Here is a 16,933-nt window from a genome sequence, read left to right on the forward strand (position 1 = left end):
TAGGCTCGTGGCTCGGGGGCCGGTGAAGGGCGAGGGGGGGGAAGCGGGTGTGGTCCGTCCCGCCTTAGGGGGGGTCGTCGTCTTCCTTGGGTATCTGGGGCACGGCAATTGTTGACTGACTGCGCACGGCGGTGCATCTGGGAACTACGGCAGACCGGAGGGCGGCGGCCCGGGGAGTTGAGGCCGGGGAGGGTCCGGAACGAGCCAAAAGCAATTGGCCCGTCCATCGATCGATTCGTAACCTCTTCATGGGGCGGATTATTGAGGGGTATGTTGGGGGAAGAGGTCAATTTGAGGTCGTTGGAGTTGTGGCAGTTGCCCCAATGAACGAAGCCGTGGGACCCGGCCTTGGGCAGTAAGGAGGTCGCAATAGGTAGATAAGCTGGTAGTAATTCGTCGGTCGCGTGTGGTGTGGCTCTGTGGTTTCCCTTCTTCCTCCCAAATCGCCCAAAGACGAAAAAAAGTTCTCCAGAATCCGGCAGCTCCCAAGCCATTGGACAAGGGTTGCCGTGGGTTAGCTGACATAATGTGACTTGGCGTGTTGTCGTTAGTTACCGGTACACTGTAAATTACGGCTCTCTCCATCCCACTCTTTGCAACCCAAACGATTGATTGGCTTCTGAGACCTCGCAGCAACCGACAAGCAACACCAGCTTCAACGTCAATTCCCAAGTCAAACCCACGTCTCCCGGACTAGTACACTCACAATGGTATTCTATGCCTAACCCTTCCCCCTCCCCCACATGCAATTACCTAATCTTGAACGGCATTGACTGACATTGTTGTTCTTGACATAGGGCGGCGGCGGCAAGGTTCCGTAAGTCTCCGGCTTCGAAATCCTCGAATGGAACAATGAACGCATTGTATTTCGAACCCAAGACCTGACCGGTTCCCTCTTCTTAGCTACCCCAAGCACATCTGGTCGCCGGCCGGTGGCTGGTACGCCCAGCCGGCCAACTGGAAGGCCAACACAGCTGTGTTTGGCGTCGTCATCTTCGGCATCACGGCGCTTGTGTGGAAGTTGAGCGCCGACAGGGAATACCGCCATAAGATGCCCGAGCCTGATCGCTTCTACCCCAGCAGAAAGTACGCGCCGGAATAATCTTGCATCACGAACAAAGCTGACTAGGCATGCCCCTGATAGCTGGAGCAAGCAGATCATCGAGCACGAAAAGGCACGGAAGGCGGCATCGGAAAAGCCAGAGGGGTCATGATCACAGTTTTTGGTCGACGGGGTTCTGGCTTGTCACTGTGCGCGATAGATCAGTCAATCTTTCTGAACATTTGACGACAGTTTTGTTGTGCACAATTCACAGCCGCCTGTCTCGTCTGCGCTCTCCCCCCCGCTTGATCAGTTACGCGAGACGATGGAATCCAGTTTCCAAAACGCTTTCAAGTCCCAGCGGGGAATTAGGCATTTGTTAATGTATGACGTTGTATCTACCTGGGAATAGGGGCCGGCAATGCTTCGCTCCGTCCCCCCCTGTATGCGCCCCGTTTGATGAGGTACGGGGAGATCTTTGGTGGTCCTTACCCTAGAGAAAAAGGTTGTTCACGACCCAAACAGAGGTATCGCCACTTCCAACTCCTCACACCTCCACCCCGCGGCAGACCACTTCCATTCTAGACGTGGACAGGAAGGCGGTTCACAGGCAGGGGAAGGCGCATACGAACCAAGTCCGCTCAGCATCCTACAGACAAATCCATCAGCCCACCACCCGTTTCCACGCATCCAATTATCTCCATATCCCTAAGCGTACGACACTCCCACAGCACTAAACACATGGCTGCCCCATGTGACGGGCGACGACGTTTGACCCTTGACCCCATTGATGAATTCATGCTCATATCGAGTATGGGGCACCCCGGCCTTGTCCCTGTTGATCCTATATCAGATACGAATTCCGACCACTCCGGCTCCGACCCCGGCCCTGCCGAGTTGGAGTTAAGCCGTCTACTCTCCTTCCATCACGAGACCCCTGTCGACGCCGAAGCACAAGGCGACGAGCCTTTTACCAAGATCGGCGCAGGTGCCTGTGGCGCCGTCTTTGCCCGGCCGGGAAAGCCCTACGCGATCAAGCTGTCCAAGATCAAGAACCACCAGGTGCTGTGGAATGACTACCTCAGTCATACCAAGATCGCCCAGTGCTTCCGCCGTTGGGCGTATGACGAGGTCAGCGTCCCAGCCTGCCACTACTTCGCGCCCCCCAGTGAGTCGCAGTTCTTCGCCCAACACGTTGGTCTTGCCGAAGCAGCTCAGTGGGTATGCAATTTGCCCACGAGCGCACTGGTTACGGAGCGCATCTTACCACTCCCGGAGCGTGTCCGGACTCTACTGATTGACAAATACTGCCCGCCGCACATCAGGGGGGTGGCCAAAACCGATGCCGCCAATCGGGACTGCCTGGTGAGGGTCTATCTTGGGTCGACCAAGGGCAAGAAACACCGGAAATTCTTCTCGCTGAGGGACTTCAAGATGCACCTCAACTACATGGTGGAACTCCAGCTTGACATCAGGGGTCTGGCTCGCAAGATAGGCATAGCCCTAGCCTTCATCCACTGGGGCGCTGAAACGGACGGCCGGGGTGTGGAGTTTGTTCTGGGCGGCTCATTCAAGACAGCCTCTCGCGGGCTTGACGCCAGCAAACTCGAGTATGATCTTCCCCGCCACCGTGCTCGGTGTTGTCTCCCCTTCCCCGACGGTTCTGGAAGCCCGTGCTCAGAGCAAACAAACTAACACTACCTGGCAGAGATGTGAAACCACTGTCGTACACCGGCCCATCGTCGAGGACGACGGAAGACATCTTCAGTCAGGCTACGGAGACGAAGCTCTGGGTGCTAGACTTCGACCAAGTAGAGCCGATCACGATGGACACAAACGGCGTTGAGCGGGCGGTCGACGCGGCCACGCGGAATGACCCGTACCTCCCCAAGCCGTTGCAGACCACGGTTCATGAACAGGAAGCTTGGAAGGCTTTTGTCATGGTATGCCTCCTCTTCTTCCGCGCCACCGGGTTGTTGGCGGGTTATGAAACCGTGGCGCACCTCCTGGCCTACACTGAATAAACCCCAGGACTATGACAGGTTGACTGACATAGTGGAGCAGGGTTACCTAGACGTGGCCAATGTGATCTTTGGGGGTGACCGCAAAGCCAACTGGGACTTGCCGCGTCGTTTCATCTGGGGACTGATTACAGCGCAATGGGAGGCGCAGCTGGCGCGGTCGATTCGTGCGCGGCGAGCCTGAGGGTGGTATCTGCAAGATAGGATAGGATACTCACTTTAGCGTTAGTATTTATTTCACTGGTATCATAGCGAATAATATTGATGTTCTTTCTATCATGATGATGGCAAATGATGGTGACAGGAAGAAGAATACTGGCGAAAGGGGAAACCGGAAGAGGGAAAGAAAAGAAACAAAAGGAAGAGGGTTTTAAGTTTCGGAATACTTGCTTGTTATCCATCCAGGGCAACCGAATATCAAATCAAATAGGTAAGCCCGGAAATGCTCAGAGGTTCCTAGCTACTAAGTCTCCTCTTTAGTCTTCCCGGACCATGACCAAAAGTAAAAATAAAAATAAATAACAATTCCACCGTCCCTCGGACGTAACAAAGCGTACTTACAAGCAGGTTGGCAAGCAGATACGCAGGTCGGCAAGCAGGCTGGCTTAAAAACGCAATCCACTGCGCGGGTATAAATGCGCCTACCTACCGAATACCTCCCAATATCATACAACAAATGTCCCAGTCGTACGTCGCCCGTTCCACGCTCCCCGCCACAGATCTCGTAACTGCAATCTCCTTCTCCTTAGCTTCTTTCTCTCTAGTCGTCATCGTCACACAGGCGCATAAAACAACAACCAACACCAACCACAGCCTGGCCAACTCAACCAACAAATGCCCCTCTCACAAGAAGTAATCTGCCACCGGTTTCTTCGCCGGCATCCCCCTCGAATCCTGTGGTGCGGCCTGAAAGACACGGTACCTCCTCGCCGGCCCCGGCAGCCGCGGCAAGTCGTTGGTATCCATCACCACCCCACCGCCCTGTTGCTGCTGTTGCTGCTGCTGCTGCCCACCACCCCCACCACCACCACCACCACGACCCGCTCCCCGCATGAATCCTCCCCCAACACTTCCACCTCCACCCCCTCCCCCTCCCACACTACCACCAAGCCCACCATCACTCCTGCCCACATCCCCATTACTCCTCGCCAGCACGCCCAAACCACTCTCATCCTCCGACAACTCCAACAGCGCAGCCACATTCCCACATCGATAGCAATAATTCGGCGCCGACCACACCGTCACGATGCTGGCATCAAACATCTCCTTGAACCCCTCCATGACCAGCTGGTGGGCGCGGGCGATCAGGCTCAGATCGTTGCGGTAGTTGAACATCTTGACGATGTCGGCGCCGAACAGGAAGCCCGCGCCCCGGGGGGACAAGCCCCACCCGTCGATCTCGTCCGGGTCTGACCAGAGTAGGTCGCACATGGCGCCCTCGTGGGGGACCTCTTGTTTGCGGTCGAGGAGGCGGATTTTGTCGACGCGGTCAATGAGCGGGGAGAGACCGCCGTGGACGCAGAGGACGGCGCCGGCGGGGTTGCCCAGGCTGCCGCCGCTGGTGGATGTGGCGGAGGAGCCGGGGGGACCGGTTAGGGCGCGTGTTGGGGAGGGGGTTTTGGTGAGGGTTGTGTCGCGGTCGGAGGTAGAGGAGATGCCGTTGGTTAGGGAGTGGCCGTTGGGGCCGTTGGATATTGTGGTGGTTGTGGTGGAGTTGATGCGCCCTCTGCTGACGTCTTTTTGGCGCAGGAAGCGGGAGATGATCTGGCCGTCCGAGTTGTGCACCTCAATCTCGACTTGGTCGCCTGCGGGTGAGCTCTGGGGCTCGCCCGGTAAGGTGTTGGAGGCACCGAGCACGATGGCACCTAGGGCGAGGTAGTCGAATACGTCGCAGCAGTAGCGCCAGACGTTGGCACTGCCGTATTTGCGGAGGCACTCGTCGTAGAAGCCGGTAGACGGTCGTGATCTGGCGGGACTCGTGGTTGCCGCGGATGAGGGTCATGCGATCGGGGTAACGGACTTTGAGGCAAAGGAGGAGGAGGAAGGTCTCGAGGGAGTAGAAGCCGCGGTCGACGAAGTCGCCTAGGGAACGGATAAGCATGGCGCCATGGATTGACAGCAGTAATGGATGGGCACAACGTGTCGCATACCCATGAAAAGATAGTTCGTGTCCGGAACGTCACCGCCTACGCGGAATAGCTCCATCAGGTCGTGGAACTGGCCGTGGATGTCGCCGCATATCTATCCGGAACCCACACGTCAGACCCAAGCCCCAACCGCAGCCCGTCCAGCTCGCTACGCTAGATGATAACCACATACTGTTACCGGCGCGTTGACCGTGACGACATTTCCTTCCTCAATGAGCAGCTCCCGGGCCTTGTGGCAGAGCTCGCGAACTTCGGCCTCGGGTATCGGTCGGCATGCTCGTAACTGGGCGATCGCCCTGGCGAGAAAAAAAAATGTCAGCACCCCATGGTCTAATCAAACAGCATCGACAAGGATAGGCGAGCTCACCTGTCGAGGTCGCTCATGATGGCGGTTGTTCTCGTTCTCGCTCTCGTTCTCGGCGCGGCGGGAGAGCGTGGGGGGGGGGGGGGGTTTGGTAATGGGATACCTGGATGGGGATGGGAAGGATGGGCACAAGCAAAGCAAATTGGTAGATCGATTGTCGCGAGACTGCTTTTTGGAATTCCCTAAAATCCTAAGTAAAAAAGGAAAGAAGGAATGGGCAATAACTTAATTTATCATCATCATAACCAGGGGCGCAATCAGATATTCTGACTCTATAAAGATCAAAATGTTGAAATATGAATTAGTCTTCTGTTCGATTTCCCCATCCGAGAGAGAGAGAGCATGGAAATAATGTGGGCCGTGCGGAGGATGGGTTGCTGGGTTGTTTTGACCCTAACCCTGAATTGGCGAGAGCAGAAGGGGGGGCAGAGGAACACAGAGTCATCATCATCACATTCGACACAATGTGCTGCTGAGTTCATGGCAGAAAGCATTAATACTACTATATTTATGTCACGCTTTGAAATCCACAGCTTATGGTATACCCGCCCACTCGCCCCTTTCACATGGCCCGATAAACTGGGCAACCGAACAAGTCAACTCCAAACATGCGCTATTTTGCCAAAACAAATAATGACGCCGTCGCTCCGATTCCCCGCGGGCGCTTTGTCTCCAGTGCCGGCGTGACTGTTCGAGTTATCCTGGTATCCTGGTATCAAGAGCAATAACCTGAAAACGCCGAGCGCCGTCCCTCCCCATGTTTGTCCTTGTTCGTTCCCCGCCGTTTTCTTGTCGGGCGGGGCAACGAGCACAGCAGGACACAAGACCATCTGGTCTCGAAGCCGAAGTTTGGTGTATTTAATGGCCGAATCTGCCATTAAGACAGAGTGGTGTCAGCGAGCCGAACCCGAAGTAGCCGGTCTCCTCAACCAGCCGCAGGGAACGGGGCCTTCCTTTTGATCCGCGGAGCCAGGTGAAGCATCGACGAGTCAACCGAATCGGGCCGGCTTTCTCCAAACGTAGCCACCACAGCTTCACATACGGGGCTGGCGACCGGGCTGTCTCCTGACGTGGGCGTTTCTGCCGGTGTCAATGGGAAATTGCGGCCCAGAAGAGCGTCGGCCGAGCTCACGGAGCGCTTGTGCGCCTCCCCATTTCTGGGGTAGGACGGGAACGCTGCCTGCCTCGCGGCCCGTTGCATGTCGCCGACGGCATCAGCAATGAGCGCCGGGTGCCACAGCGGCAGGATCCGGTAGCCCAGGTTCTCCATGATGCACCTCTCCGTCAAGTTTATCTGCTCGCACGTCCACATGTTCCCTCCCCACGCTGTCCGGTAGTAGTACGTGGGCTCCTGGCAGTCGACCAAAAATTTGAACGCGATGACCAGCGCTGCGAGAACAATCAACTCGGGGTTGACTGAATCGATGTGCAGTTGTGTTGCACCCGTGGGGCTGGCCTGGATGGTGTGCCGCTTCGTGATCTCGTTGGCAGGCTCCCGCTGCGCCAGGGGACAAAGCAACCGCCAGTTCAGCGAGAACTTGGAGCTGAGCGAATCTAGGATGCACACGGCTAGGGCAATGGTATCCATGGGAAGATCCGCGCGGACAAGCATATCGTGAACCAACGAGACGGATGGTACCGACAGGGATGCAGCGGGAGGGATGAGGTTGACCAGGTGTATTGCTGGGCCTATCACACGGAACGTAAGCATGGGAACTGACAAGCTGTAGAGGCGTGGTTGGTCCACGTACCTAGCAAAGCAGAATCAAGAAGCCCTCCATCTTCCAGGAGGGCTCTGGGGCTCTGGCCGGCCAATGACTCGCGGGACGAAGGAGGCGGCGTGGGGAGGTTGGAGAGGGGTTGATAAGTGCGAGAAAAGTATTCCTCGTCAAAGTCGAACTCGTCGTCCGAGTAGTCTGGAGAGTGGGTGGCCATGGTTGCGGGCTTCATGGTTTTGGTGTGTGTCTTTCGTCGTTCAGGTCGTCAGGGTCCAAGGGCGTCGTCGGTTGCCGGTGCGTCCAACAAGCAACAATTCAGTCAAGTAGGCCGGCGAGCTGCTCATATCGATGAGAGCAGCCGACAGATCTTCAGGGAAGGCCCGACGACGATACACACAACGAAGCCCGCAGCCTCCGGCGAAACGTTGGTGAGACCCAAACACACGATACCTGCACAAGAGTAGAGCAGAGGGTGGTCCAGCCGGAGACGAACACGAGGTCCCGAGTAACACGCAGCCGCCTTCGAAAGCGGGACGAAAGTGCGGTGTGGAAGCGAGTATGATCGAGAGTGAGGGCGGAGGCGGACGCGATCGGCCGTTTTATCGAAAAGAAAGATCCAAGGTCACTTAAGCTTGTGCACCTTCATAAATATAACGGCATGGGAGAGAACGAGAGAGGATAGCCAAGTGGGGGTGAGAGAGGCTATGTCTCGGCGACGGGCTCGTCACTTGTTTTGAGGTGGACCGCCGGGACGCCAAGCGACCAGGGCAAGCGGCCAGGGGGTTCAGATCAGATGGATTTGCGGTGTCGATACGGTGGCGCTCGCTGTGTTGTTCGAGTCTGCCCCTGCCCGACCGATGCTAGCTCCCGATAGCTCCGCTTTAACAAGACGTCCAGTGGAAAAGACGGCAAGAGGGGACGGTGAATGGTTGTATGCACCTGGATGGAAAGAGAAGAAAGACGGCGGGAGGCAGGGAGATGGTGCGAGTCCACCATCTTATATGGCAGGCACGCGATCAACGCGCGAGCGACAGCTCGCAGAGCAGCACCAAAGAGCAGCATGAGTGCGGCTGCGGGGATCATCCCCTGTCCACCACGCTCATCCTGGTGCGCTCTGTTGGCGCAGCCATCACCAGGCGGCTCCCTCTGGCAAAAAAAAAAGCCGAACTCGAAATGAGAGAAAGAAACCAAGAAAAGAGAGAAAAAAAAAGAAAGAGAATGAGATGGAGGGAACCGCGCAAAATAAACCAGAAAGTACCTAGACTTTGTTCAGTCTTCCGAATGGCTTTCTTTTCGCTCCTCTCGTCAAAGGCGGCGCCTATACCCTACACTTGGAGCGCCAGGCAGAGCCACCCAAAAAACCAACACAACCGGCCTTCACCCAGCTGCGAGCCCATCTGAGCGGTTTGGGATTTGGGCTGCGGTTAGCGGTCTTGGCCCCAACTTGTCAATCCTGCTCTGGGGACCAGGGCCAGCGAAGGCCACATCGCGGGCCAGACCAGATCTGCTGCAGAGATCGGCTAGCGAAAATTAGACAAGAAGTGGACGGCCAGGAAGATGTACACGACATTACCGAACTACCGGCTGCCGTAAAAGGCGTGTATGGTCGTTGGCTAAACACACGTGCTGACGACGACGCAATCTGGATGAAAGCGCAGGGCCGGAGCCGTGCGCTCGCGTCAATGAGCTCGTTGGAAAGAGTGGTGGCGGGGTCAACAGCTGGATGGCAATGCGGCACCAGGGTCCAGGATTTAAGGAAACAGAAAGTGTGGGGGGCACATTCTCAATCGGATGATTTCCAGTTGGACCTTTCTCCGATGCAAGCAAGAGTGGCAGGCAGGCACGGCGGGCCAGCAATGGAACCCAGGCATGTCACAGTACTGTGAAGGTAACTTCCAGACGGGAATAACAACAAACAATCCAAAAACCCACTCTGCTCCCGCCATGTGTATCATCAGGCTATCAGCTAATTCACTCACCCTACCTGTCCGTTCTCGGGTGTTGCCCTCAGTCGATTCAACTCGAGGCTCAAGTGACTGAATTGACCTTACCGTTACCTAAAATAGGCGGTCAAATTGATGTCCCTCAGAGGGAAACAGTTGCGGCGGCAGTCCAGAACTTGGACTTTGACCACGCCACAGATCCACAATTTACCAGCTAGGGCATGGTTACCTGCAACCCCCTTTTTCCCAGAGCAGACACCAGCATGGCGCCATTTACGAATACCATTTCCGAACGCACATGCCAAGCGCCTGCACACCGATAGCCTGTCTCCAGCATGTCTTCGATCTGGGAACCGAAACCTAGAGATCTGCAACAACACGAGCCCACTCGCCCGCTGGTTGTTCCGCGGATTAGGCTCGGAACTTTGTTCGTATTCTCTCCACAAACAAGGCCGACCATGCCGTGGCCAGGTCGGACCCTGCAAGATGCGGGTACGAGAGTTTGTACACCCATGAATTGGACCACAGCTCAGGTACCGGACTGTGGACACAACAGGCCACGCCTCAATCCCGGAGTTAAGAAGGAATAAATTTATATTTTTATATACTTTAATTAGCCACTGCTGCCGAAGGGGTCCATATGCGCACCACACACCAGCCCGAAAGGAAAGCCGCTGGCCCGGGCCGATACTAACTATTGCTCGCCACAAAGCGCAAGCGAGGGCGATCCCGAAGCACCAATCTATCCACCAGATGACGTTGAGACAACCCGGAATTGCAAGCGGTGCGGACGCAGACCGCTCACTCCTGATCTGTGGTTCGCGGCGGGATGCCCAGCCAACGTGCCAGCGTGCCGGCGTGCCAGCTAACCAGTGAGTTACTCCGCCGAAGCGCCGCACGCCCGCAGCGGCCGATTGCAAGGTGACCTCTCGGCAGGGCTGAAGCGAGCTCTCGCCATGCTGCCGTGCCGCAACTTTGTTCCGCTGCTCCATGGGCCACCAGAGCCACCATCATCCCACGAAGCCACCCCGACTCCAAGGAATTTGGTCAGACTATTATCCGACTTGCTGACGAGTGCAGTCCGAGATCATTACAGCCTTCTGGGTTATCAAGCAAAGGGATTTCACAGCATTGAATCAAACGCGAGACAAGACTTAACCCTAACCCTGTATAAACACACCTCGCCCCCAATATCAAATATCAACTCCCATCTATTTTCCTGTTTCTCCTGAGCAATACGTACAAGCAAGTTCACAAGGAAAGTCTGGAACCCGTGTGCTTTCCGCACGGTAAGGCTGTGGGGGATCTTTGTGGAGAAACCGTGGTATTACAACCACCTCCCACTTCGGTATGCTCTATCAAGTCACAAGTGACTGGAAGAGGCAAAGTCTTGACTCTTAAAACTCACAATTAGGTGACCAAACAATCTACATTAACGCAACAATTCTAGGGTATCAAGTCAACCCAGCCCCAAGAACAACATTCACCACAACCGTCACAACAACAACCACCACACCCGCCAGCCCGGCCCGCCCATCCCCCCTCACGGGCACCAACGCTGCCGCCGCAGCAGTCGACGAAGAAGACGCCGCCTCACTACCTCCACCCTCCGAATCCCTTGTCGGCGTCGGGGTCGCCACCACCACCCCCGGCCCCAGGGTATTCCCATACGAGTAGGTAAAATACTCTCTGCACTCGGCGGGCTCAAAGCAGGTATGCGTGGCATGGAACACGGTCCACGACAGCGTGTGCGCATGCGCGTACAGCGTGCCCCACGCGCCATCCCAAGTCGCCTCGGACACGCCGTCGTAGGTGCTGCCCGGGCGGCCTTCGATGCCGTTGCTGTATAGGCCCAGGGTCAGCATCTCGCCGTCGCCGCCGCGCATGTTGCCGCCGTAGGCCGCGCAGTACGGCGGCAGCGTGCGGCTACTGACCGTGTGCGTCGTGCCGTCGTACACCGTCGAGTACGTCCACTGCGGCGACCTGTGCTCGAAGGTGAGGCCGCGGAACGGCGCCGGGCAGCACGTCAGCTGCGTCCCCTTGGCCTTGTCGTACGCCGGGCCGCCGTTGGCGACCGTCCAGGGGAAGTACACCGTCGTGTTGACCGTCGTGTACCCGGCCGGGCAGTCGGTGTAGTAGGTCGGTGTGCCCGTCACTACCGTGGATAACCCCACCGGGTAGCAATCCGCCCGCGTCGGGTCGGGGTCGCCTGCCACGGTGTGCGTGCACTGCAGCCAGGGGGGCGTGCGGGGGTCGGTGGTGAGCGAGCAGCGGTCCGAGACGAGCCAGAGGTTGGAGCTGGCGAGGCAGGACGCCGCGGGGGTGAACTGCGTGACGGCCGACGAGGGCGGCGGGAAGTAGGTGCCGTACGGGGCGTGCGTCGGGTGCGGCTTGATCGGGTTGCTGTTCATCACGCAGTGGCTGTCGCCGAAGCACGTCGACGTCGTGCCGGGCTTGCCCGTGTAGAGGTACTTCTGGATCAGGGCGGCTGTCACGACGAGGAAGTCGTTGTCGTAGTCCCAATCCACCTCGGTGGTGGTGGGCGTGGGGGAGGCTTGGACGTTCAGGGTCACCTTGCTGCCGGAGAGCTGCTTGACGGACGCCGCCTTGCAGTACGAGGCCATGGTTGGGTAGGTCATGGGGTACGTCGTGCCGTCAATGGCGGTGAGGATCGTAGTCGGCTCGAGGTTGGCCGTGGTGAATTCATAGGCGCTACATCCATCCCGGTGAGTCATCGTTACCGGGAGCTAGGAAGTCCGTCTTGTTTACTCACGTGGGGCAACAAGCTGTGCGTTCGACGGTGATGGCTTGATAAGTGGTTGTGCCGGTCTTCACGCCCGTCATGCCCTCCGGACAGGCACTATACGCGGTGCTTCTAGCGATGGTGTTGCCAGTGGTGATCCAATTTGATTGGTAGCACAAATCATCCCAGTTCCCGTTCCCTGGTCGACCCAGCATAGTTAGACGACATTCGGGAATCGTTACGACCTCAGTCGGTCTGGATGAGAAGGGGGGGTAGTAGGTATTGCACCCATACCACTCTCCCACCCACAAGTTTGACGGCGCAAAGCATGTCGGGTCGGGTCGGTACGTGGTTGTGACGCTGGCGTACTCAGGCATGGCTTCCGAGTTTTGAATAGAAAATCGCGTCCTCGCTTCGCGAAGAGAGAGCCATGTTTTCCTCGAGGAATAACGAGTTAATAAATAGCTATATGCAGTCCTTCAGCGTAGCCGTCGTTTCGCCTTGCCAAGAGGTTAGGCCCCCTTTCTCCTGCCACAACTGGTGATGCCAAGCAGACCAGTGACATCCGCCCCCAAATCCTCCGGCAATGCGGCATCGCGATTCCGGAATGGTGTTGAGTACAAAATACTACACTCTTGGTCGACAAGTGCATGGCCAACATTTAGGGGTCTTTCTGAGAATGATTATGGGTGGCAAGAACCTGCTGGCTTTACCGTTTGACACTTGGTGTTTTGAAAAAATGCCTCTTCGCCGCCTCCACCCTCGCTCTTTCATCTTCGAATACTAGATGCTTGTAGGTATGGGCCTCCGGAACAGTCAGGCGACCGTCAAATATCAGCTCATTACTACGATGCGACCAGTGGCGCTGCCCTCTCTACCACCAGGTGGAAATGGGTGAAACCCCTTAGCGGTACATGATTTAATGCGGACCTCCATACCGCTAATACCCGGTTAAATCTATCAACAGTTGTCAGTCAAATAGAGATTGACTCTTGGAGCTCAACTATCACCCTTTTGCCGTTATGGCCTGGCCCCCCAAAACCAACTAAAGCCTAGGTGATAACCAGAATCCTTGTTATTCTATAACTAGCTTGTTTTCTCTGTCCAGAGGGCTGGAATCCACGTTCATAACCTATACTCACTCATTCTCTCAACGCATACAATCATATCTGCAAGTAAGTACGGGATCCCAACAACCCCCTACTCTCCAAACTTGTGTGAGCCGAACGAGTATTTACTATTTGCTGGTGGTGACTAGGAATTCCTCGACTTGTGTTTTTATGGTTCTTTACTCTTCCATTGGCGTTGAATCGGCAGAGTAAAAAGAGAGTTTGCTGCCGGACGGACCGGGCGAGGTCGAGATAGAGCCGGTGAACAGCTCTAGTGCTATATGTGCTACCGCAGGTCGTTGGTAAGAAGAGGCTCAAGGCATAATCCCCAAGCATGGTATATATAGTGTTAAATACTTTGTTCCATCAATAAGGTCAAGATGACTAGGGTACATGGTCTAGTGGTATGATTTTCGCTTCGCACATGTGCGACCTTGTGAAAGGTCCCCGGTTCGATCCCGGGTGTATCCAACTCTTTTGTCTGATCTTGTTCTGACGCTTCTTTTTCTTTCTCCTCTTATTTTTTTTCTCTAGGGAAAAAAACAACAACAAAAATGCATAGGGGCTAAAGTTAACCCAACCATGCCCTAAATCAAAATAAAAAGTTTGATATCAAATCGAAATCTAATGCAGCCTACCGAGAAAGCATCTCGTACTGTCAGTAAAATGTCTATCCATAGTGCCAGGGGACTTAAACCGAAGGGAAGTTCATCGAGTGTGGGCACAATCAAAACTCGAAACCAAATGCAACCTCTCATACACATTCTCGCTGTCCATCCGTGGCACAGCCTGCCCACATAACCATAAACCACTCGGCCTCGCCCGGCCTCGAGCATGGCCATGCTCCTGGGGTAATCACATGGAGCCGAGTCCGTCCAAAATACCTACTACACATGCCTACCTAGGCTTCTTATCTCTCACAAATGTCATCCCAACTTCCCCCAGCCACCCGGCCAACTTGCCAACCACCACTCACCAACACACCCCCAACAGGGAACGAACCAAAAGAAAGATAAAGATAAGCATAACCCGTGTTTCAACTCCCAGCCGATCCGGCACTCCTCGGTTCACAACCTTGTCAATCAAGCATAACTACCCTATTTACGCAGCCCGCTGGCTGCAGGGGAGAAAGGTGCTCACGCTCCACCTAGCTGGGCTGGCTGTCAACCGATCATACCATGGAATACGACCTTCTCTTCTCTTGCCGTACCGTGCCGATCCGACACCGGGAGTCTGCGGGGCCTTCGGGGCAGACACAAGCCAGGCTGCCCCTGTAATGTTGGACTTCATGCTGACATTCGTCGAACTGACGCACACATCTCATGCGCCATATTCTGGTCGTTTAGTATTATGATTGTCAACATCTTCGTATCATTGGAAAAGTAGGAGGGAAATACACATCAATTTCACACGTAGCAAGCAGAACAAACACGCAAAGCAAACAGAGTGAGAACCAAAGATATCCAAGGAGAACCAATCCGGTTGATTATCCACATCTTGCCCTCCCTCAGTCCGCTCCCAACCTCTCCAGTCGTCCACCCAATCTACCAGCCCACCGTCTCCTCCAACCCCCTAACAAAAGCCAAAGATCATCCAGATTCGTCTAACTACAGCGCTCCGTGCTTCGTAATAAAAAAACAATAAGAAATAGGGAATGAGAACTAGTAACAAAAATGGAAACCGGGGGTGAACCAAAAAAGCTAGTGCAGAAAACAGAGATGAATATGCCCCATCAAGTCCGTGAGATCTCAAGGATAGATAAACAAAGAGTCCCCCGCGCGTAAGCAAAATTCTCGGCATCTTTAGCCTCCCCGCTGTCTGGCTCCGTTGACTTGGACCTGCTCTTTTGCTCAGAAGCAGGCAAAAATGAAGCCAAACAATGGTCACACTAAATCTTCGGTCCATCCCCATTTCCAACATTATCTTGTTATCCCCGCCATCGCAGCTCGAGAGTGCGGGAGCTGAAAACGGTGACGGCGAGTGGTCGTATCCGTGCGGGTCAAGAAAGTAAACCGGGGCTCTTTACTCCTTGAAGGTAAGGACTTGAACGAGAAAACCCAGAATTAGCCATCCGAAATCTCGAAGTACGTGAGGTTATCGTTTGCAGGAAGCCGCCGGCGGGCAAGGGCGCTTTGTGGGTTTCTCTGGGCAAATCGTGGCTCGGATTATGAGACGCCCATTCTACTCGAAGTCGATGGAGCTGCCTCCCTCCTGAGCCTCCTGCTGCTCGGCGGTGACGACATTCAAACCCTCGCTGTTGCCGCCGTCGTTGTTAGGGGCAGGGGCAGCAGCGGGGGTGTTCGAGTTGCCGACACCGACCCCCGGAGCAAGGAGGTTAGGATCAAAGGAAACCGCGGCTGGGGTCTCGTGTGAACACCCAAGGTTTTGCCGAGGGAAGAAGAGTATATCGGCGCTAATGAGGAAGAAGGAAGTGTAAAAGAAATCTACTCACGTTGGGAAGCTACCGTTTGAACCTGGCCGACGACGTTGGGAGAGATGAACTGCTGCAGGTCGAGAACGCCGACGTTGTTGAGCAGTCCGAGGTTGAGCTGCTGGAGCTGAAGAGAGGCGAGGTCGAATCCGCCGAGGACGCCAAGCTGGTGGATCTGCAGGAAAGTGTGCAGTGACTGCAGCTGGAGGAGGGCTTGAAGGTCAAAGGTCTGCTGCTGGAAAAGGCCCTGGAACTGCAGAATGTTGAGGTTGTTGACGTTGGCCAGGTTGCCAAGGAGGCCAAGCTGCAGGGAGTTGATGTTAAGCAGGTAGTTCAGGTTGACCTGGTTGAAGCTCTTGAGGCCATTGAAGGCGTTGATGTCGAACTGGAAGGAGCGCGCCTCAAGATCCGTGGCGGGAGCCGCGGGAGCCGCCGGGGCAGCGATGGCCAGGGTGGCGAGAGCAGAGATGATGAAAGTAACAGGCTTCATTTTGTCGGTTGTGGGGGGGAGGATGAGTTCTCGAAAACAAGAATTAAAGGATTATAGCTAAGAGCACAGCTGCTATCATGTTAGTCATCTGTTTGCTCCGACGAGTGCGTGGTCTCATACCTCAATGATGTTCAGAAATGTGAAGGAGTGAAGCGAACAGCGAGCACAGCTAGCGGATTTGATGTTAGCCTCCCGTAGCGTTGTCGTTGATCCAACACTGAAGCTCACCTCTGAATGAACGACTGAAGAAGATATTGACCGGAGTCGGGAAGGCTAGTTAGTGTGGTGAGTGTGGATGAGGAAACAAACGAGGAGGAGTCACTGGCGGGCAACTCGGTTTATATCAGCTCGAGCAGCACCCAGACCAAGCGCCACCGAGAGAGCACGACATGGTATGGCATGAGCGGGAGTGGCACGCCAAGATTTCAGGAGCAGAACATATATTCGGAAGGGAGGTCGACCAGCCATCCGGGCGTGTCAGGTGTTTGGCGGCGTTCGACGGAGCCTGCCGGGTAAAACACCATGGATGGGGCCAACATGATGTGCCGGGATGGGCAGACGATGCAGGAGAAGCGAGAATGTCCAGACCAACCAGACTCACCCGGGAAAGGAAAGATACAGGGGAGGGGTAAGAAATTCGCCGAGAGACCGCATGCCGCATGTGTGTTGCCCGAGGGGGCGGCCGTCGAGAAGCATTCGAGACTGACTGCGACACCATGGGGCGGAATACCGCACGGCCGAGCCTAGCAGAGGAGGCGTTGCCAAGAGAAACACGATAGGCATGTGTTCGTGGGTGATCCTGAGCAAACTGGACCTATGTGGCGCGTTCACGATGCCGGGCCCGTCATGCTGTATCTGGATGGGCCTGCGGGGAGTGTGGGGTGGTCGAAGCCGGGGGTTGAGGACGGGATGCTCCTCGTCCGAA

The 16,933-nt window shown here is 55.6% G+C and overlaps 5 protein-coding genes and 1 non-coding gene across 6 annotated transcripts; 2 read left to right on the plus strand and 4 right to left on the minus strand.

Annotated features, from left to right (window-relative positions):
• Nucleotides 1-707: 707 nt before the first annotated feature.
• On the plus strand, nucleotides 708-2,737 carry CHGG_04720 (uncharacterized protein; the record flags this gene model as incomplete). Its single annotated transcript, XM_001223933.1, has 5 exons — nucleotides 708-710; nucleotides 798-817; nucleotides 880-1,086; nucleotides 1,295-1,426; nucleotides 1,774-2,737. The coding sequence occupies 5 exons, from the start codon at nucleotides 708-710 to the stop codon at nucleotides 2,735-2,737; spliced, it is 1,326 nt and encodes a 441-aa protein (XP_001223934.1).
• A 1,990-nt stretch (nucleotides 2,738-4,727) lies between these two features.
• CHGG_04721 (uncharacterized protein) lies at nucleotides 4,728-5,537 on the minus strand (the record flags this gene model as incomplete). The annotated part of the gene is made up of 4 exons (XM_001223934.1): nucleotides 4,728-4,928; nucleotides 5,021-5,145; nucleotides 5,254-5,363; nucleotides 5,533-5,537. The coding sequence occupies 4 exons, from the start codon at nucleotides 5,535-5,537 to the stop codon at nucleotides 4,728-4,730; spliced, it is 441 nt and encodes a 146-aa protein (XP_001223935.1).
• Nucleotides 5,538-6,499: 962 nt separating this feature from the next.
• Nucleotides 6,500-7,509, minus strand: CHGG_04722 (uncharacterized protein; the record flags this gene model as incomplete). The annotated part of the gene is made up of 2 exons (XM_001223935.1): nucleotides 6,500-7,263; nucleotides 7,326-7,509. The coding sequence occupies 2 exons, from the start codon at nucleotides 7,507-7,509 to the stop codon at nucleotides 6,500-6,502; spliced, it is 948 nt and encodes a 315-aa protein (XP_001223936.1).
• Nucleotides 7,510-10,689: 3,180 nt separating this feature from the next.
• CHGG_04723 (uncharacterized protein) lies at nucleotides 10,690-12,355 on the minus strand (the record flags this gene model as incomplete). Its single annotated transcript, XM_001223936.1, has 2 exons — nucleotides 10,690-11,947; nucleotides 12,273-12,355. 2 exons carry the CDS (start codon nucleotides 12,353-12,355, stop codon nucleotides 10,690-10,692), a joined length of 1,341 nt encoding a protein of 446 aa, XP_001223937.1.
• Nucleotides 12,356-13,474: 1,119 nt separating this feature from the next.
• CHGG_11305 lies at nucleotides 13,475-13,558 on the plus strand. Its single transcript has one exon. It is a non-coding gene; the product is annotated as a tRNA-Ala (tRNA).
• A 1,710-nt stretch (nucleotides 13,559-15,268) lies between these two features.
• Nucleotides 15,269-16,008, minus strand: CHGG_04724 (uncharacterized protein; the record flags this gene model as incomplete). Its single annotated transcript, XM_001223937.1, has 2 exons — nucleotides 15,269-15,444; nucleotides 15,540-16,008. 2 exons carry the CDS (start codon nucleotides 16,006-16,008, stop codon nucleotides 15,269-15,271), a joined length of 645 nt encoding a protein of 214 aa, XP_001223938.1.
• Nucleotides 16,009-16,933: the final 925 nt, after the last annotated feature.

Source organism: Chaetomium globosum, genomic scaffold (genome assembly GCF_000143365.1).
Source record: "Chaetomium globosum CBS 148.51 scaffold_4 genomic scaffold, whole genome shotgun sequence".
NCBI classification, from domain to species: domain Eukaryota; kingdom Fungi; phylum Ascomycota; class Sordariomycetes; order Sordariales; family Chaetomiaceae; genus Chaetomium; species Chaetomium globosum.